Genomic DNA, 22096 nt, shown 5'->3' on the forward strand with positions numbered 1-22096 from the left:
CTACCCCTCCATGTCCGAGCTGCCCCCACAGTGGAGTGCTTTAAGTCTGGTCTAAACGCCCACTTTTACTCTTTGGCTTTTAACACTGTGTGAGTTGTGTGGGTCCTCCCTGTTTTTTTTTTTTTTTTTTTTTACTTGATTTTTTTATTCATTTTATTGAATCATTCATTTTAAATTGTTTTACCTGTTCATATTATTTCAATAAAATTATTTTTATTTTATTTATTATCTTGTGATATTTGACTCTGTGCAGCACTTTGGAGATGTTCTGTTATTTTTAAAATGTGCTTTATAAATAAAGTGGATTGGACCAATAGAAGGAATTCAGTGTGTGATCATAAATGGAGTAACAAAATGTTGAGGATTTTCCCAAACCCCATTAGAGAATTTTTTTTTTTAAAGGATGTAAAAATACATCTTAGACTCTTTAACACTTTTTTCAGTGGAAAACATATCTGTAACTTTTGGTCATTAAAGACGCATTATGTAACTGTCTGACCTTAAAACTCCGCTTTCTGGACACGTTCAATGACACGGCAACATCTGTCATCTGCATTTTTTTAGAGCTGCTGCTGCCCAGTAGCATCCCGAGGCTGAGAAACCGACACTATACAACTTTTACACCTGGGATGCTGTGTGACGTTGCAGAAGAGTTTTGCCTCACATTAGAAAACTGATATGAACACACTGGCTGTTTTGAACATGAACTCAGCCGATTCAGCAAAGAAACGCAAGAAGATTGAAAGAGGGAAAGGGAAAAAACAAGAATCATTGTAAGATTTTTTTTTTTTCTGGCTGGAGAGAGCTAACAGGTCAGGTAGGATGCAAGATGGATGCTGGATTAGCTGTCGACAGGGTGGGGCATCACTGAAAAAAATGACAAAAGTTCTGTATTGTGCAAATCGAGAGCACAAAGACCAGCAAACCTGTAGCCACAACAGAACACTGAAACATGGCAAACATCTACAGGGACAACCAGATACCCACATCTCATCAGGCAGTTATCCGTCTCCACCCAGAAGCAGGTTTTGGTGCTTGTGCCATAAAATAACGCCATATCACCCATCAAAAGATGTTTCAGCTCAACAGAAACTGGGCCTTACCTTTTCTGCAGACTGCGCCGTGCCGAAGAAGATAGGAATGAAGGCCAGCCACACGATGCAGGTGGTGTACATGGTGAACCCGATGGGCTTGGCTTCATTGAAGTTCTCTGGGACGCCACGTGTCTTTATTGCATAAACAGTACACGTGACCATCAGTAAGATACTGTAACCCAACGAGCAGATGATCTGGAGATCTGTGATATCACATTTCAGCACCCCTCGAGCCAGATCCGGATTCATGGTCCTCTGCTCGTCGTAGTCTATGATGGTGTTGGGCGGATCGACCCCGAACCAGATCAGCACCCCCAGCAGCTGCACGGAGATGAGGCTGAAGGTGATGGCCAGCTGGGAGGTTGGGCTGATCAGCTTGGGGGTGGTCACCGACTTTTTGCCCTGCTCAAAGATCCGATAGATGCGGTTGGTTTTGGTGAGGAGGGCGGCGTAGCTGATGCACATTCCCAGACCCAGGAAGATCCTCCTGAACGAGCACACGCCCACATTCGGCTTGGCGATCATGAGGAACGTGATGATGTAACACAGAAAAATCCCAGTCAGGAGGACGTAACTCAACTCCCTGCCAGACGCTCGGACGATCGGCGTGTCGTTGTACCGAACAAAAGTGGCCATGACGAAGATGGTGGCAATGATGCCCAGCATTGCGAGGAAGACGGGAATCACTGCCCAGGGGGAGTGCCATTCCAGCTTTATGATGGGAATCAGCTGACAGGAGGAGCGGTTGGCGCTGGGCCTCATGTTGTAGGAGCACAGCTTGCAGTTGAACTCGTCGGGTTGGTACTGGTAGCCGTCGCAGGGCTCGCAGTGCCAGCAGCACGGCATGCCCTTCACCACCTTCTTCCTCTCACCGGCCTTACAGGGAAGGCTGCACACGGAGGTGGGAATTTCCTGCTCCCCCCGAGGCCACTGCATGTCCTCGATCTAGAAGGAAAACATAGAGACATCCTGTTAGGGCAGGGCTTTCTAAACCTTTCTCCAATATCCTTCTCATTTAACATTAAATCATAAAAATCACGTTTTTAATAAGACATCAGTCTGCTGACCATCGATCCAAAGAGAGGAATCTGTGACCAAAACCTCTCCTTCTCCTTTCTCTGGTTGTTGCCAGACAATTTTCTGAATTTTAAAACCTAGAACTTGATAGGGATGTTTATCATGTATTTTCCAACTTCAGTTTACATGTGGTAAACCTCTGATGTCCAACTACAAGTGAACACAACGCATCCTCAGAGAACACGTTCGTCTGCTATCAGGAGCAGAAAACAGGTATAAGGGTAGAAACTGTGTTTTTCAATATGTAATTGAAAATGAAAAAACAGCTCAAATAAATATGATCGTGTTGATTCACGAGGTGTAATCATGTGGAACATTATGATCTCATTATTGGCTTGATGAAATGAGACTCTGATGGAGTTAAAATCAGGAAGTAATGCTTGTAGAAATCTGCATCCTTTCTTGCAGGTGATCAGATCTTTTTTTTATTTTTTTTTTATCAGGAATTTCATTAGTTATTTATAGATCAAAATATCACAAGGCATCTGAACCTATAGATTAGTTCATTTGTTTGTATTTTTTCAAGAATGAAATAGATAAAGCAATGTTTTTCTGTTCAAAGTATATAAAAATAATAAACACAGCAGTTGAGTTTAAGTAAAAACTCTTTAGAAAAATCCTCACAAACTATCATTAATGAAAAAAAAACTCCCTGAATATTTAATTTAATAAATTTAGTTTTACTTTTTGCAGCAATTATTATTTTAGTTTTAGTCAAGATGTGATTATTTTAAAAAAATCTACATCCATCTTTTCAAAGGTCTAATGAATGGTTCACATGTCCCACCCTTTTCCAAGTCTGTGCCCGGCCCCCCCCATCTTATTCTTTAAACCCGGCCCTGGTGGTGTGCTGTTATTTTCTCCCCATAAACAGAACCATCCATCTTCTCTCTGAATCCACATTGAAGCTGAACGAAGACAAGACGATGCTGTAAAACAAGCTATCGACAAGCAGTTCTGTTGTCTTGGAGTAAGATTTACGGCTCAGATGTGATCCAGCAGCGCCGGCGGTGAGTGAGGGGTTGCTTAGGATCGGCTCGTCGCCAAAGCAAAGGTCTCATTGATCTGACAGCTCGAGTGCTGCTAATGACTAATGGATACTCCATTAGTGGAACATCAATATGGAGAAGTTCCTGGTGGAGAGGTGGTGGGAGGAGAGGGAGAACCACTGCAGAATCTCACAACACAAATCAGAAGCCTCGTCTGAAAGATCCTCCACATTTAGACTTAAATTAATCTGTCATGTCACTTTTTCCCTCTTCCTGTTTGTTTAAAGTCCTGATGTTATTTAGTTTAGTTGTTTATCTCAGTTTAAAGACTTTCTGGCTTTTATGATGATCTCTTTCTCTTACAGCAACCATTCAATCAAAGTATTCAATCATAAATTACAGACGAGATGCGGCAAACAGAAGAGAAGCAACAACATCAGGACTACGAGAAGTTGAGCCTTGAGGATGGACAACAGGGTTCAGTCCAACAAGGTCTGCAATCCAGCGTGTATCCTTAGGAACTACTGAATCATTGTGCAGAACCTGATAGGTTGTTAGAGCCATTTAATTTGATTCTGGTGTGTTAAAGCAGAAATACAAGGAAACATTGTGGCCCTCGAATGACTGAACTGGATACCGCTGATGTACAAGAATTATTACACCAAAAGAAGTTCTTGACCTCAGAGGGTTAAAGTACAGGAAGGTGAGGGACACACCAGCTTTCCCTTTCATTTTCCTCCACTTCTAACAAAGATGAACCTCTTTATTTAATTAAGTTACAATCCCTTTTTCAGCCCAGCAACGCAAAGGGATCACATTTGTACCAAAACAACAAAGAAAATTTCCTAAATATCAAAATAAATGTAATAAACCTCATCAAGAACCAACTAATCTATTATTTGTTCAATTACACTGACTCAAATTTAATAACCTGATTGATTCTAAATGAATTTAGAAAAGCTGTTTAGGATGAGGGAAAAGTATAAGACATGGATTCCCATCTCTGGTCCTCAAGTGCCACAATCCTGCAGGTTTCCATGTATCCCTGCTCCAACACACCTAACTCAACCTTATTACTCACTGTGTAGACCATCATTGGTTGTTTGATCCATTTAATGCAAAGGTGGGTCCAAAGTCGGTCCTCAAAGGCCGCTGTCCTGCAGGTTTTCCATGTATCGCTGTTCTAACACACCTGGCTTAAGTGCATCCAACAGCCAATGAAGTTCTGCACAATGACCGATTCATTTGAGACATTGTATTGGAGCAGGTATACATGGAAAACCTGCAGGACAGCAACCCTCGAGGACCGACTTTGGGCACCCCTGGTCTAAGAGGTCATTTAATATTTTATAAACCAATATAACCCCTAACCTCCTCTAATGTGGATCAATAAATCTATTCTATTCTATTCTATTCTATTCTATTCTATTCTATTCTATTCTATTCTAACCATGATAATTACCTGGAGAGCTACAACTGGTATGAATGGTTAATTTATTTCTACTTTCTCTGTAAATGTAATGATTGAATTTGTTTTCTTTATTTGTTGACTTTCTATGTGATGTATGTGTTGAATAAACATCTGATTAATTCTGCACTGTTTGTTTCTGATGCTCAATATATTTATTGTTTTTTATGTTTTCCATTTCTTCTTTTTTTTTTTTTGCTGAACTGTACAATGAACCTATGAACCAGTGTGAACATAACAGGATTTAAGCAAAAATTTAAAAAAATATACATTAAGTTTTTTTTCCATTAAACTTCTTTGTTAAATATTATAGTCTCATATAAATATCATATAAAATATCATATAGAATATAAATAGAATAAATATATATTATATAAATATATTATATAAATATTAAAAGTACTTCGTTCAGTTCAGCTAATATAAGTTCCTATCGTACCTTCTTACCACAACAAGTTTTTTTTTACCTTCTAGTTATTTGGTATGTGTTGTTTGCTGTTTGTGGTTTCTATCTGTATGTTTTCTGTACCTACAGAAGATGTCTGCACACATTTGCTAGCAGCAATCCTAGCATTTAGCATACCAAGATGACAAGGAGAAACTCTGCTAAAAGACTCTTTCTAGAACCGGCATCCAAACCAAAGTCAGTTCAAACAACAAGCAATCCCGGCAATGGAACGAAAACATGAAAACAAATCTGTCCAATTAAGAACTTCTGCTAAGTTCTTCACTTCAAACAAAACCACACAAACAAGGCGCCATATGAACGCAGAGACTCTGCTGATTGCAAGGATGTCTGTCTCATCACTGTGGAACTGAGACTGTGGGAGCTAGAATTAAGGTCATAAATTATGTCTTACTTTTGCTGCTTTGTGGTCAAAACTTTCATCCCAGCTCCAAAAAACTCTGCTAATGTTTGGTCCAATGGCTCTGCCTTTGCATGAAGGTCCTGGTGGTTTCCATCGACAGGACAGAGATTTATGATGAAATATTCACTCATCCTGTGATAAACTGTCTCTGGCTTCTCTTCTTTTTGGATCCTGATGGGGTAAGGCTATCCATCAATCCTCCTGACTCTGACCATAGACATAAGATGTCCATCATCAACATATTTACTTGCACAACACTTCTGCTAACCCACTGGTACCAGACGCCTCGTGAGTTAATATGTATTTTGATCCAGTCATACACATGTTACATACCACTGAAAACTAAAATTCTTAAAATATGAATGATGTATACCATTCCTGGCTACAATGGATAGATAAAGCACAAACTTATTTCAGACCACTCATCAATAAAATGTATCTTTGAAGCCAGTGTGTACTCCAGCAGCAACCTGCTTTGGATGAATATTCCAGGATTTTAGGGGTTAAAACATCTGGAAAACTGCTGAGATTAACTTTTTTTTTTTTTTTTTTTTGCTTTTGCTTTTGCTTTTGCAGAGTTCCTCATCACACATAACTTTACGAATTCTCTGATGAAATGGGTGCTAATATCTGATTTTCCCTCACAGTAATGTAGTTTTATTTCAGGAAGAGAAGATATTTACATTTTCTACTGTGTTTCAGGAAATCTTTCTTCTGAGACCAAGACCACACAAACAGCCCTTTAATTCTGCTTGTATACTTAATATAATCTGGGGCAGAAAAAGTGGCTTTGTAAAGGTTAAAACTGCACCAAGAGTTGGTTTAAAAGGAATCTGGATCAGAACAGGTTCAAAGAAAACTGAACCTTTCTCTGAGGATGACCCTAACTTCTGACCTTCATCCTGGAATTTTCAGGTTTATCTGCACCAACTTTATCAGAAAGGAAGGAGAACAACTTCAGGTATTTTAGATCTGTACCTGCTGATCTATAATCCAGACAGGACCAGATCCTCATCAGCTCCTCGTTCTGCCTCCTCTCTACTCTTCCAGTTGATCATCTGGACCAACAAAACCAGATTTTGCTATCGGTGTGATCAGTTAAATAATTTTACCCTGCTGTTCTCCTTTCCACCTGTAGGTGGTGCTGCTGTTCTGTTAAGTCTTTTTACCTGAGCGCTGCCTTGCAGGTGGGAGCTGATGGGACCTGACTCATCAGAGATTAACTGAACTTCACACGTGATTAAAAGAATCACCTAAACCAATTAAAGCAGCCTCAGAAAGACTTTGCCCGGCTCAACTTGGCCCAGCCTGGCCTAGTTCGACTCATTTCACTGATCTGAACTTCTATTTTTGAGAAAAGAGCAGCTGAAGATGCTGAAAACCGGCTGCCTAAACAGAAAAAATGAAAAAAGTGAATGAATGGAACAGTGAAGGTGGACACTGCTTGGTCCCACTGTCCCAAGGGACTAAAGCAAGATGATATGAGATAAAAAAAAAAAAAAGGGATTAAAATACACAAAACAAGCTGAGGGGTCTCAGAGCTCAGCTGGGTGATGTGTATTGAGTTTTTTTTTTCCATTGTGGAATGATGATGACAGTTGTTCTGTCTGAGGGATTTAAAATGACCACTTGGAAGGAGTTACGATGCGCTGAAGACACCTTCCAGTTCTTCATCTACAGAGAGGAACTCTGCACCATCACCACACATCATTCCATCCACTCACATTTCTTCCATCTCCTGTTAACCTTCTCATAACCGGCTGAGAAGCATCATAACCGGCTGACAAAAGAAGGTTTCATTAAAACAGGAGTCTAGCAAGCAGAGCTCAGAGAAACCAAATCTTTTCTTGTGGTCTTTGCAGCGGTCTGGAAGGCCGTCGATTGTTCGTGTCTTTCATGTAGCCGCAGCGGCTGCAGTGATCCTGACAAGATGTCTGCCAAATAATGGAGTTTATGCCCCTTTCGTTTCAGGACCAGCCTCAGCTGACGATGAAGTCTCAAGGTACAGGATTCAACATCCATTCTAACTTTGTTGAAGAGACAAGATAAAATGATCTGTTGTCCCTGGACGACCAGAGAGAAAACAGAACTGCTGGTCGGACATCTTGCTTCTGATAGCATAAGATTCCAGATAATCGGAAACTAAACAAACTACAGAAAAAGGTGAACAAATATACAAAGAAGTACAAATATCAGAAGCAGACCCTTTGACATTGCTGTTGTGGCTTTTCTGTGCATGTCAGAGCAGAGGAGAAAAATTCTCTTTTGAAAACTTTGTGGAAAAAAGTGAATGAGAAGAACACAGACTTTTACTTTGTATTTACTTCTCTGAGTGTGCAGAGGAGAAACGGCATGCTGTAATGTATGCAAGATAAATAATATCGTACTGTTTAGTTTTAAATTAAAAGACAAAGTACAAACTTCTTTAAGAAGCCAGCTAGCCTTAGATAACTTGACTTTCTGAAAGGTTGGAAGCAACAGCCTCCTAATATAGGCTAGCGGTTGCGTAACAATGGATTTTATTCTCAACAACACCAGCACGGTAAGTTTAGGTGTACAGCCGTCAATCAGACACAGAATTGTATGTAAATATGTTGTCGTTTAGCTAAACACGGCACAACGGGTAGCGTTTGTTATGCTAGTTACCGTTACAGAGAGTAGCTATCTATGAGCTAGTCATTGGGACTTTCCGCTGTAGTAATGATGGTGTTGAAAGATGCAAGAACACAGAAAAAGGGCCAGCAAATTCATCGCTACAAATCAAAATCAAAAGTAATTTTATTCATAAAGCACTTTTCATGCAAAAATGCAGCACAAAATGTTTTGCATAATAAAAACAAGCATTTACACAGACTGAAAATAAAATACAAGCCTTGACACACCCAAACACATAACATATTTACAAGCACACACCTGATCCTACACTCTCTCTCTACCTACCTATCTGTGTGTGTGCTCTCTCACACACACACACACACGATGCACATGTACAACCCCTAAGCCCACAGCCAATTTTGCATGAACATGAACTCCAAACATAGTTTCTGGCTCTTAACTGAATGTAAATATAAACATAGAAATGGAAATAAACATCTGGCTTGACGCTGAGGTGAGGACACAATAAACTGTGAACAGGATCGGGAAACATTGCCGACTTCTCATCTAAAGTGGTCTGCGCTAAAGTGGAAAACTGTTCTGTGGTCGGACAGATTAAAATATGAAACTATTTCTGCAAAGCATGGACGCTGTGTCCTCCAGACTAAAAAGCCTGCATCTCTGATGGTTTAGGGTTGCATTGGTGTTTATGGTAAAGCCAGCTTCCATATCTGTGAAGCTCCATCAGTGGTGAAAAGTACATGGAGGCTTTAGAGCAGGGGTGTCAAACTCCGGTCCTTAAGGGCCAGTCTCCAGCAGGTTTTTGTTGTTACCATGCTCAAACACACCTGATTCAAATCAAATGGATCTAACAGCTTCTTGTCAACATTCATTCATTCATTTTGGTCAGGTGTTTTGGAGCATGGAGATAACAAAAACCTGCAGGATACCGGCCCTCGAGGACTGGAGTTTGACACCTGTGCTTTAGAGCAACTTCTGCTCCCATCCAGATGTTGCATCCCGATGCCTCTTCCAGGGAAGAACTTGCAGAATTCAATGCTGAACCACATACTGCATCTATCACAACAGCTTCACAGGTGAAGAGTCCAGCTGTTGAACTGGGTCTGCCTCCAGTTCAAATCTTTTACCAATAGAAAACATTTATAGCATCATGAAACCAGAAATGAAGTAACCAAAGCCCAGGACAGTTTACAGTAAAATTTACAGTAAATACGTAGCAGTACTCAGGAATCTATATATGTATATATATATATATATATATATATATATATATATATATATATATATATATGCATTGGGTGGGACTCCGACTCCAGCTTTGAGGACAGTTTCGCCAACATATTTCTCTCTTCTTCTATCCCAACTGGATTAAGATGGCAGCCAAGACTGGAGCCAGCCTTCATGATTAGCATATTCAGTCTCTTCCTGTCAGCTGGAAGGTCCTCTCCAGTGACCCTCAAAACACCTCAGTTTCCTCAGCAACAATATTGTATTCTGTCCATTCCTGTGAAATGTGCTGCTGGTGTGAGACCAGTCCAGTTCATTGTTTAGATGAGCATCCATGTACCAGTAAGATGTCCCCATCTCCGGGTCTGTAGCCCTGGAAGTTTAGAAGTGCTGCGGGGAGAAGTCTATATCTGCAGAGAATACACATCCAGGTCTGTTATGTAGTCCAAGATCCGGGACAGCAGGTGTCCATCCCTGCACACTGCTGCTTGTGCCCCCCCCCCCCCCCCCCCCCCCCAGGAGTCCAATCATTTTACACCGAGACCAGACTTTTTTGTTCATCGATTTTCTGTCTTATTCATCTGTGACTTCATTGTTAGTGTCCTGGACTGCTCTGAAAGACGTCTTTAAATAAGACGACTTCATCCCCTGAAAGGAGAGAAATGCTGACATTCTCCTTCCATTCTCTTTCTGAGGAAACATCAGACAAAAGGAGAAGCAGCAGAGGAGCGAAGGAAACAAAACTGTGACAGAAAAATCCAAGGTAGAGTCACAATAATCCAGGATTTCCTTTAGCACTAATCTGCAGAGAGGAGGAAGAGGAGGAGGTGAGCACTCTTCATACCTCCTCCTGCTACGCTTATCAGTCCTTGGCAGACCTTTGCTCCTCGGCTCTGCTGTCCATAAACCATCTGACTACCCTGAAGTCATTGTGCGCTGCGGGTCAGGTGGGCCTTGGAAGCGGCCCGGCAGCATGGTGGATCTGAATAAAAACCGCTCCAGAATAAACACACTCTGCCTCTGCTGATAACTCGTCTGCCTCTGTGTGTTCGTTCTCTTTCAGTGCCTTCCCACTCGTCTGTTTCCCACATCTGTTCCTGGAAAACATCAACGATAAATCAAAAAATGTTCCCGTCTCAGGGCCGACATCCAAACTGAGGCGTGATATGATTGGAGGGTCTACTGTCAGCCCTTCATCCTCCTCCTCATCCATGTCCCCTCTGCTGCACTTCATTATCCATCCTTTAGGGGGCTCTGCTCCTTGAACTCATCACGGAAACCTCTGAGGAATACAGCGATGGGATCTCCTCACCGTTACCATGGATACATATTTTACAGCCTTGAGTTTTTACCTCCTCTCCTCTCCTCTCCTCTCCTCTCCTCTCCTCTCCTCTCCTCTCCTCTCCTCTCCTCTCCTCTCCTCTCCTGCAGCTGCAGCAAACTGCTGTCTGCACATCTGCTTCTCCTCCATCTGGTTCGTTCACACTCACCAATCATGCAGCCAACAATCTGCAGGAGAGGACGGAGGAGTCCTGCTCTCCTCATGTCACAGACAGCTGATTTTTCTCCGCCTCTATCTTCATCTTCAGCTCCTTCTGTCACAGCTTTGAGACGGCAGCATCAATCCATCACAAGTTCGCTACAAACCAGGAACAACAGGCTGGAGTTGCTTCCTATGTTCGGTGGAGACGATACTCAGAACTCTTTATTATTAAAAAATAATGTTATTTCTTCTGTGAGTGTAACTTCAGACTGAATAGAATATATTTGGTGAGTAAAACTTAGTTTTAATCCAGTTATCATGAAGACTAATCTTAAATAAGTCAGATGTTCTTTGAAGAACGAAGGGTTGAATGAACCCAGAGCCAATCCTGTAAAACGTCATCAGATTGTTAAGTATGTTAGTGAGTCACTCTGATCGATAGCTTAAACTTCAGGCGATCTATGCAAGTTTTCCAGACATCTATATCTCATCCAGTGGAGATCCATGACAGCGCTACTATTTATCACATTTTTGTCTAGAAAAATCTGTATACGTCTCACACACTCACACACAACCACACACACACACACACACACACACACACACACACACACACACACACACACACACAATATATATTTATATATTATGTATATAGACAGCCCGTGGAAGGGTGTCTGGTATGCCATACTCCCGGAGTCCACTACGGGAATACCTGGGGACACAGTCAAATTCCTTCTCCAGTCCACAAAGCACATGTAGACTGGTTGGGCAAACGTCCATGACCCTTCCAGGACCCTGAAGAGGGTATAGACTCGTTCCCGGCTCCATGACCAGGTGGAAAACCACACTGCTGTTCTCAATCTGGGATTCGACTATCCGACAGATGTTTGGATATGTGTGCATGTGTGTTCTTTTTCTTTTAGGAAATCCAATTTATGTTTTACACTGTAGTATTAGGAAGTCCACAGCCAAAATGAGCCTCAGGTAACCTCTAGCAACCAACACTTCAGCGACAAGTAACAGGTAATCCTATCATCTAATCAGCCAAACACAGAGACACACAAGGTTCTAATGGATCTAGACCAGTTCCACCAGCGGTTTGTTGAGTTATAGCAGAAACGTCTGACAGCATCACCATGTCGATGACTGACCATAAACATTGATATCAAACATGTCGGCTTCATTAGGAAGAGGAAATGTCTGAATGACCTGCAGGAAATTTCCACCTTGTTGCTGTTAATCCTCTGCTGCCTGTTTCATCCCTCAACTCAGATTAATTCAGTTCATCATTTTTAATGTCTGCCTTCTACCTGTACACACATCTGTATCAGCAGCTAATCTCCCTCTAAAGGTCCAGAAGTTTCTGCAGGACACAAACATGTGGACTGAAAAGGGGGGGAGGGGGTCATTATTGCCTCTATATGAGTCTCCGTACGTCGTTTTTCTGCTTGTCTGTTCCTACTGCTCCTTAAAATGAGTTTCAATGTTTCCAAGCTTCGTCAGACAGATGGACGCGTGATGAAAAGCACGTGAAGCCGATTGCGTTGCCTGAGATGTGACGTGGTCGTGCTGATGTTCTGATCTGTCTGTTCCTCGTCCTCCTAACTGTTGCACCACCTCTCTATGAGCACATCCAGCTCCTTCCGGGTGACTTTTTTCCTTTTCCATTCAATTAATCAATGTAATCATGATCCAGTTAGAGTTAATGACGGTGGCTCTCAGCGATGTGGAGGAAACTGAACAGTTTGTGGTTCCTGGAGCTGAAATCTGTGTTGACTCAGCTGAGAGATGCTCCAGTCCTGATGACTTTTGTAATTAGGGGGGAGCAATTTGCTGGGGATGACTGTGGGACGGTGAAGGAGGTGATGGAGGGGATTCACTCAACTGGACGTTAATGTTTGCATTTGAGCCATTGGGGCGAACAGAGAACTCAGAGATTTCACACAAAGCACAAATAGTTCAAGTCATTTCTGATGAGAAATGAGATGATATTCCAGGTTTCCTCTCGCATTTTACTCCAGTTTTCAGCTGACATTTTGCTTCAGATATTGGTTGTTTTCTTGACTAAAGAACAAATGGACCCTCATTGTCCATTTTATCAGGTCCATATTGCCAATACTAGCTTGGATCACCTTTTTACTTCAGAACTGTTGTAATTGTCTAAGGTGAGATTTTGCTCAATGACATGAAGCATCACATATGTGCTGCAGATTTGTAGGCTGCACATCCAACATATTGGACTGACATCTGGTGACTGTGGAGGCCACTGGAGTACAATCAGGTCATAATTGTTTTTTTGTTTTTGTAAAAGGGGTGCTATTATGGTATTTCAAGTTTTCTGAGCTTTCTACAGTGTTACAGTGTTGAATCCTCATCAGACATGTGAACGGCACTGTTTTTGATCACCTAAACGCATGCTTGAGTTTGAGTTTGAGTTCCAGCACTCTCTCCGCTCGGTTTCCATGGCGATGAAAACCGTGTCGTTTTAGAGAGTTTTTTTCTACTTGGAAATCCTTGGGACGTGGGGATAAGGTTCGGTGATTGGTTACCTTCTACTGGTTAACAAGGGCATGTACAAATACATCAGGCGGGTGGAAAACGTGGGATAAAGTTATTTCCAACGATGGCTGGTGAGTTTACCAAAGAGAGACATCCTGCTGCATTCGTTGCTGTGGGTTGCTGTTTTCCACTTTGTTTTCATGGTCTGATTCAGGCTCCAACATGTAGGGCTGTATGCTATGTGTTGACATTGTATGTTGTTTTTTTATTGAGTTCATATGAGCCTAATCCTTCTGTTTATGAGACATTACAATGACGGCGAAAGCAGGTGCGGTGCGCGCTCCCGATGTAGTGCAGTGGCAGGAGGCGGGGCTTAATGCGGAAGAGTCTCAATCCACTCCTTTTGCCCACAGGCTGATTTTACAGCCTATGGAGAGGGTCGGTCTGAAGTAAATAAAGCCATTTGTGACAATAACTCGATCAATCCCAGCCCTTCTGGTCTCAGAAATGAAAATAAATTAGCCTGAAATGCACATAATAGTTCCACTTTAACAAGTCTGTGAAGCTGTGAAGATTTCCATTTACAGGTTCAACAAAGAGACCCACCAGAAAAAGTCAGACTGAAACTAGCCTCATCTCCCAAATTAGGCCTCAAGTCGTCCCAAGAACAAAACTTAGCCCTGTTTGTTTCAGACGGATTCAAGGCAGACCTGCATCGTCTCTTAGTGCAGCACATGGACTGTCTAACAAGCCCAGATGAATGGATGAAGGAAAAGTTGATGAAGCAAGTGAGACTAAAGGCTGCATGTCTTCAGCAGATCAAAGGCTGCTGACAGCCATGGGAAGAATATGAACATCTTCTCTCTACAGACAGACAAAGCAGGTAGCAGCTGAACCAGAGAGGTGGTGCGGTAGTAAAAAACTGACACAATAAAGGTTATGTAAGATTCCTTGGTCAAGCCTGTTTAACTTCTGATATTCCCAGTGAAGTGTGGGAGCACTGGTTACAGAGGTGGTTGGGCAGGTAGACGTACGATCAAGCCAACAGGCCTGAAGATGAGTAACTGGACAACTGTGACTGAGGAAGGTAGAAATGATTCCATGTTATTTAAAACATTAAAGTTCCTAAATTTCAATACTGACTATTTTAAATAAATAACCTCAACTTGTCTTTCCACTTTACAGATGAAAAAACTTTCAAAGTAACTCTGAGACTATATTAACATAATTAATCTGAACACACAGTAACGTCAACTCATTTTAGTTAATAAGTTTTACTGAGTTTGGTGTAAACGAAGCCCACGTTGTAACAACTGAGCTAAATAAACATTCATTCACAAAATGGAATTATATACTTCATATTAAAATAATATGTTCACTAGTATTTCTAGCGATATAACAATAAGTACAAACGAGTTCAGTGAAACCAGCAGCTTTTCTGTGTATGTTGAACTGACAGATTTGTATTTGCGTTACCATGGTAACTCAGCTGGGACTCATTTAAACCAGGCTGATGTAACAGAACGCTCAACGATGAGCCAAACTCATCGAAATAAGAAGATTTTCCCTGAATACTGCTTCATGTGCTACTCCTCTATAAAGTGGAAGGTGAGTGTAAACACACACACAGACATGTTTTAGTATTTCCTGTCAGATTGAACTGTGGGACTATCCTGAATGCCAGTGACACCTGGAGTGTGTCTCCGTGCCGTCTCATCTGACTGTATTTATTTTGACTGAAGAATAGATTTTGTTAATATTTCAGACAAAGATCTTTCTATACTCCAGATGAAACTTGAGGAGTGTCAAACTAATTTTAAATAATTTTTTTTCTCTGGGTGAAGGGTGGACAGACAGATGTTCTCTGTGTCCAAACAGCGTCTCCATCCAAAGATCCTAACACAACGGAGGCAGCAGGACTCTGAGAAGAGGAGCAGGCCTCCTGCAGCAGGCCATTTGTTCCAGGACTCCTCCTGCAGCTTGACGAACGAGCGCCGCATCGACCAACACGCTGCCATACAAATCTCCACAGACGTCCCGCTAAACGAGTCTGTCAGCGGCCGTGAAGGATCCCACAGCTGCGCCCTCTGAAGTGATGGACGCCCCACTCAGACCGCGGCATTGCTCCAGATCATCTGCCAGGATTCAAGAGGAAACACCAGCCAAGAACAAGAGACTGCAGTGATGGAGGGGCCGAGTCCATGAGCTCAGACTCCTTTCCTAAACCAAACTAAGGCTTCTGATAGCGGCTGCTTCTGAAGGCTGAGTCTCCATCGGCTGGAGATTCTGTTAGTAATCTCTCTGCAGCTTTACATCGCAGGACGTCCTCACCCCTCCCTGAGCCGTCACCTTATCGTGGTGGAGGGGTTTGTGCGTCCCGAAGATCCTAGCAGCTATGTTATCGGGGGCTTTATGCCCCTGGTAGGGTCACCCATGGCAAACAAGTGTCTAGGGGAGGGACCAGACCAAGCACGGCTCATCGACCTCTACGATGACGACCAACCTGGGCATGAATGTTCCCTTGCCCGGACGCGGGTTACCGGGACCCCCCTCTGGAGCCAGGCCTGGAGGTGGGGTATGAGAGCGAGCGTCTGGTGGCCGGGCCTTCGCCCATGGGGCCCGGTCGGGCTCAGCCCGAAAGGGTTACATGGGCCCCACCTCCCGTGGGCTCACCATCTGTGGGAGGAGCCATAGGGGTCGGGTGCAGTGTGAGCTGGGCGGCAGCAAGGGGCGGGGACCCTGGCGGTCCGATCCCCGGCTGCAGAAGCTGGCTCTAGGGACGTGGAACGTCACCTCTCTGGTGGGGAAGGAGCCTGAGCTTGTGCGCGAGGTTGAGCGGTTCCGGCTAGATATAGTTGGACTCACCTCGACGCATGGCTTGGGCTCTGGAACCAGTACCCTCGAAAGGGGCTGGACTTTCTTCCACTCTGGAGTTGCTCATGGTGGGAGGCGCCGAGCAGGTGTGGGCATTCTCATCAGCCCCCAGCTTGGTGCCTGCACGTTGGGGTTTACCCCGGTGGATGAAAGGGTAGTTTCCCTCCGCCTCCGGGTGGGGGGACGGGTCCTGACTGTTGTCTGTGCTTATGCACCGAACAGCAGTTCAGAGTACCCACCCTTTCTGGGGTCCTTGGAGGGAGTGCTGGAGGGTGCTCCTTCTGGGGACTCCATTGTTCTGCAGGGGGACTTCAATGCTCACGTGGGCAATGACAGTGAGACCTGGAGGGGAGTGATTGGGAGGCATGGTCCCCCCCCTCTGAACCCAAATGGTGTTTTGTTATTGGACTTCTGTGCTCGTCATGGATTGTCCATAACGAACACCATGTTCCAACATAAGAGTGTCCATATGTACACCTGGCATCAGGATTCCCTGGGCCGCAGTTTGATGATCGATTTTGTAGTCGTATCGTCGGACCTGCGGCCACATGCCTTGGACACTCGGGTGAAGAGGGGGGCGGAGCTGTCAACTGATCACCACCTGGTGGTGAGTTGGCTCAGGTGGTGGGTCTGCTGGGAACGTCTGGCTGAGTCCCCTGTCAGAGCGAGATTCAACTCCCACCTTCAGCAGAGCTTCGAACATGTCCCGAGTGAGGCGGGGGACATTGAGTCCGAATGGGCTGTGTTCCGTGCCTCTATTGCTGAGGCGGCCGGCCGGAACTGTGGCTGTAAGGTCGTTGGTGCCTGTCGTGGCGGTAATCCCAGGACTCATTGGTGGACACCAACAGTGAGGGATGCCGTCAAGCTGAAGAAGGAGTCCTTTCGGGCCTTCTTGGCCTGTGGGACTCTGGAGGCAGCTGATGGGTACCGGCGGGCTAAGCGGCATGCGGCTTCGACTGTTGCCGAGGCAAAAACTCGGGCATGGGAGGAGTTCGGCGAGGCCATGGAGAAAGACTTCCGGACGGCTTCGAGGAGATTCTGGTCCACCATCCGGCGGCTCAGGAGGGGGAAGCAGTGCTCCATCAATACTGTGTACAGTGGAGGTGGGGAACTGCTGACCTCAACTCGGGACGTAGTGGGTCGGTGGAAGGAATACTTCGAAGACCTCCTCAATCCTACCAACACGTCTTCCGATGAGGAAGCAGAGCTGGCGGACTCAGGGGTGGACTCTCCTATCTCTGGGGCTGAAGTTGCTGAGGTGGTCAAAAAGCTCCTTGGCGGCAAGGCCCCGGGGGTGGATGAGGTCCGCCCGGAGTTCCTTAAGGCTCTGGATGCTGTGGGGCTGTCCTGGCTGACACGCCTCTGCAGCATTGCGTGGACATCAGGGGCAGTACCGCTGGATTGGCAGACTGGGGTGGTGGTCCACCTTTTTAAGAAGGGGGACCGGAGGGTGTGTTCCAATTACAGGGGAATCACACTCCTCAGCCTCCCTGGTAAGGTCTATTCAGGGGTCCTGGAGAGGAGGGTCCGCCGGATAGTCGAATCCCGGATTGAGGAGGAGCAGTGTGGTTTTCGTCTTGGTCGCGGAACAGTGGACCAGCTCTATACCCTCTTTGGGGTCCTGGAGGGGGCATGGGAGTTTGCCCAACCAGTCTACATGTGTTTTGTGGACCTGGAGAAGGCATTCGACCGTGTCCCGCGGGGGCTCCTGTGGGGGGTACTCCGGGAGTATGGGGTACCGGACCCCCTTGTAAGGGCTGTCCGGTCCCTGTACGACAGGTGTCAGAGCTTGGTCCGCATTGCCGGTAGTAAGTCGGATTCGTTTCCGGTTAGGGTTGGACTCCGCCAAGGCTGCCCTTTATCACCGATTCTGTTCATAACTTATATGGACAGAATTTCTAGGCGCAGCCGAGGTGTTGAGGGGATCCGACTTGGTGGCCTCAGGATTGGGTCCCTGCTTTTTGCGGATGACGTGGTCCTGTTAGCTTCATCTGGTCGTGATCTCCAGCTCTCGCTTGAGCGATTCGCGGCCGAGTGTGAAGCGGCTGGGATGGGAATCAGCACCTCCAAATCTGAGACCATGGTCCTAAGCCGGAATAGGGTGGATTGCCCTCTCCGGGTCGGGAGTGAGGTCCTGCCTCAAGTGGAGGAGTTTAAATATCTCGGGGTCTTGTTCACGAGTGAGGGAAGGATGGAGCGTGAGATAGACAGAACCATCGGTGCGGCGTCTGCAGTGATGTGGACTCTGTCGTCGGTCTGTCGTGGTGATGAAGGAGCTGAGCCAGAAGGCGAAGTTATCGATGATCTACTGGGCTGGGCGATATGACCTTTTAGTAATACCCTCACCTATAGTCATGAGCTGTGGGTCGTGACCGAAAGAACGACATCTTGTATACAGGCGGCTGAAATGAGTTTCCTCCGCAGGGTGGCCGGGCTCTCCCTTACAGATAGGATGAGGAGCTCGGTCATCGGGAGATCAGAGTAGAGCCGCTGCGCCTCCGCATCGAGAGGAACCAGTTGAGGTGGCTCGGGCATCTGGTCAGGATGCCTCCTGGACCTCCCTGGTGAGGTGTTCCAGGCACGTCCCTCTGGAAGGAGACCCCGGGGAAGACCCAGGACACGCTGGAGGGATTATATCTCTCGGCTGGCCTGGGAACGCCTCAGGATCCACCCGCAGAGCTGGCAAATGTGCCTGGGGAGAGGGAAGTCTGGGCTTCCCTGCTTAGGCTGCTGCCCCCGCAACCCGACCCCGGATAAGCGGCAGAAGATGAAGATGAAGGGTAAAGAAGATCTTTGTCTCCATCATCTTTTACTTCAAGTTCATCGCTGCTGAAATGCTCAACAGACGTGTGTTTATTTCTGGCTCCAAATATATTGACATAAATACAAACAATATCTAATTGTCATCAGCCAGTCATGATACAAGGACCAACAGGAAAAGGAAGCAGGTAGAGAGAGAGACTGTGCAGCGGCGTACTCCATAAAAAAGTGGAAAAATTGTGTGTTATTCCCCGTCACCACAGGGTGCAGCGCTTATGTCTTTTTATTTTTCACTGAGGAAAGAAAAAGTTTCACATATTCTCACAGAATAAACAGAATTTTAAAAGAATCCACCAGAAATATGATCCAACACGTCGGGTAATAAGCAGTGATAATCATTTTTTATTTTAAAAGGATATGATCTATGTGGTCTAATTTATGTTCCGTAAGATTTTCCTCCAGAAGACATTAACAGAGTTTAAGTTGACATCAGTCTCTCGACATGAAGACATCTCACCTCCGTCTCCACCAGAACAACAGAAACCGTGTAAACATTGGATTTTAAAGTGCTGAAGACTCACGTTGAGCTGCAGGGTCTCTGTCCACTGTCCAATCACTCGATAGCCCGGTCCCGTCACATTGTTCCACTGGTACTGGAACAGGTCGTAGCGCCCGGGAGCGTCGCCATTTCTGTTGAACGTCACTGATGTTCCGGCACTTCCTGTGGAGGAAACACAGCTCAGTTATTCCAACATTCAATGTTCGGCTCAACGACTGGAAGTCTGCTTTAATAACTTTCGTGTGCATTGCGTCTGTTAGAGGAGGACGTGTTACAATCTGATCTGATTCATCTCAGTGAAGTTAAGATTTGACCTGGGCACCAGAAAATCATCTAAACATAAATTACGTGTCTGATCACTCCTGTAAAGTGATGAAATAAACACACATTACTTCATGGTTAGCTACCTCAGCAGCTAGCTTTCAGTGAACTTCCTTCTGAACAAAATACTTGGTTTAAAGAAACATTCAACAAACCAAGCTAGATTATTGGCATCTTTCTGGCTGCTGCCCACTGCTTTTTCTATGTGAGAGCTGGCTAACAGCTAGTGCCTGCTAGTGCCAGTGGACCAGGACCAGTCTGCCTGAACTGGGCTAACTGGGTTAGCAGCTGATTTAAAGCTGTGAATCAGCCTGAAGTAGGGCTGGGCGATATGACCTTTTAGTAATATCCCAATATTTTTATGGCATGTCACGATATACGATATATATCTCGATATTTACCTTAGCCTTGAATTAATGCTTTGGTGCATACAATCACATCAGTAAGATGATTTTGTGTCTACATTAAAACATAATTGTTCATACTGCATCAAGATATGCTGATTTTAAACATTTATGCCAAAAGGATGAAATTGTAACGAAGCAAACTGATCAAAACCGTATTTATTGAACAGTTAAAGCAGTGGCAGAAACATGTCATTTTAAAACAAAATAAAGTGCCTTTGCATGATGTAATAAATGCAACGTATGAAAATAGGTGCTCTAGGGGGTGAATTTTCAAATGATGAACTATTATAAGGCTTTGCTTTATGGATACGTTTTTGAGTTGTCGTGTATTTATTTTAATCGCAGAGTTTAGCGTAGAAATCAGTCTTATAATACAGGCAGAATGTCCTCGTATCGTCTCCAATAAACGGCTTCAGCCAGTTTTTAATTCAGGATTTGATTCCCACTGCTTTCTGTATTTTGTAGAGACATGACGAGCTAGAGCTCATTTATTTAGATTTAGCTTGTGTCACACACACAGTGGATGAGGTGAGTAAGTGACAGAGGCTGTGAATGTAATCAAATATAATGAATTATTTTTGCGTGACGTGAAAAACTTTGTAATTTACGTCCCACTCTGTAATCCAGAGCGAAATCAGTGGCGGATTTGGCTGTTCATTGTGACTGTAGGTGGAGTCATGCAGGTGTCCTCTCTGCTCCTCTGACTGGCTGCAGCTGCAGCTGGAGCGACTGAGTGGTTTAGGACGGGGAGAGACTCTCGTTCTGACAATAACTTTACAATATGCGCTTTAAAGTCAGTCGCCAAAACACCAGGAAAGTTTCTAATAACTCCAGTAAAAGTCGCTAGATTTGTCGCTAGTCGCTTTTCACAAAAAAAGTTGCCAGATTTAGCGAGTAAGTCACCAAGTGGGCAACAGTGGCTACACGCTGCCTCTCATGACGTAGCACGTAGCTCACGTTATGTACGTAACGCTTGCTTTAACTCTCTGTGCAAAGCGGTGCAGAGTCGAGGAGGAGGGAGAAAACCCCGCCCACAGCTGAAAACACCTGCGTGACAACAGGATACTCGAATATGACGAATATAAGCATTTTCTATATCGCACAGAGGACTAGCAACGATATATCGAGTATATTTGATATATCGCCCAGCCCTAGCCTGAAGGTCACTGGAAGCTATCGCCTGCTTGCTCTGTGGATTTTAGCCTCGGCTACCTGTAATCACCTGCTAGTTTTAGCCTCGGAAATGGTAAATAGACTGGACTTTACTGTTTTTTGTTCTGTTGAACAGTTCACGATTGTTGAAGCCACATCAATCTATTTTCACACCTTCATACAGCAACTTACTCTGATCTGTTTTTATACATCGATGCACCAACATGGCATTGAGTTTCTTTCCCACCATTCAACATGTGGGGCAGTTTAACCAGCTGCCAGATCACCAATCTTCTTTCCCAGTTACAGTGGTCCCAAACCCCTGCCGTCCTTCAGCTAGTGTCCTCTTGTAGCTTCTGCTGACTTCTTATGTCATTCCTTCCTCATCCCCACTGACGGTCAGGAGTTGGAACATGCACGCTCCAGCTGCATGGAGGATTTCACTATCATGGAAATCCAGCAACTTCAGCCCGATCAGGTTTCTGAATGAACTTTTCTCATCACCAGTCAATGAGGCTTGAAGATTTGTAAAGTTACTGGCAAATCAGAATTTCAGTGAGCCAAACAGAAATATTAACGTTCTCTCAGTGGTCTCTTTTTTTTTTTTTTCCAGCAATGAACAAAGTAACCAGTTACTAACCAGACTATCTATTTTGTTTAGCATCCCACTGTGATATTTCTGATCTTCCCTTGAAACA

General features: G+C 44.5%; 1 protein-coding gene across 1 annotated transcript in view; it reads right to left on the reverse strand.

Moving 5' to 3' along the window:
- The window catches only part of grm7 (glutamate metabotropic receptor 7), a gene marked incomplete at both ends in the record, with an annotated part of 141083 nt that overhangs the window by 38715 nt on the left and 80272 nt on the right, over positions 1-22096 (reverse strand). Inside the window, 2 exons of the mRNA XM_079242852.1 lie at positions 1104-2039; positions 19541-19680. Coding sequence (XP_079098978.1) covers positions 1104-2039; positions 19541-19680 — 1076 coding nt within the window. The remainder of the gene's footprint in view (positions 1-1103; positions 2040-19540; positions 19681-22096) is intronic.

The sequence above is a fragment of the Telmatherina bonti genome, assembly GCF_933228915.1.
Source record: "Telmatherina bonti genome assembly, chromosome: 6".
Lineage (NCBI taxonomy): Eukaryota > Metazoa > Chordata > Actinopteri > Atheriniformes > Telmatherinidae > Telmatherina > Telmatherina bonti.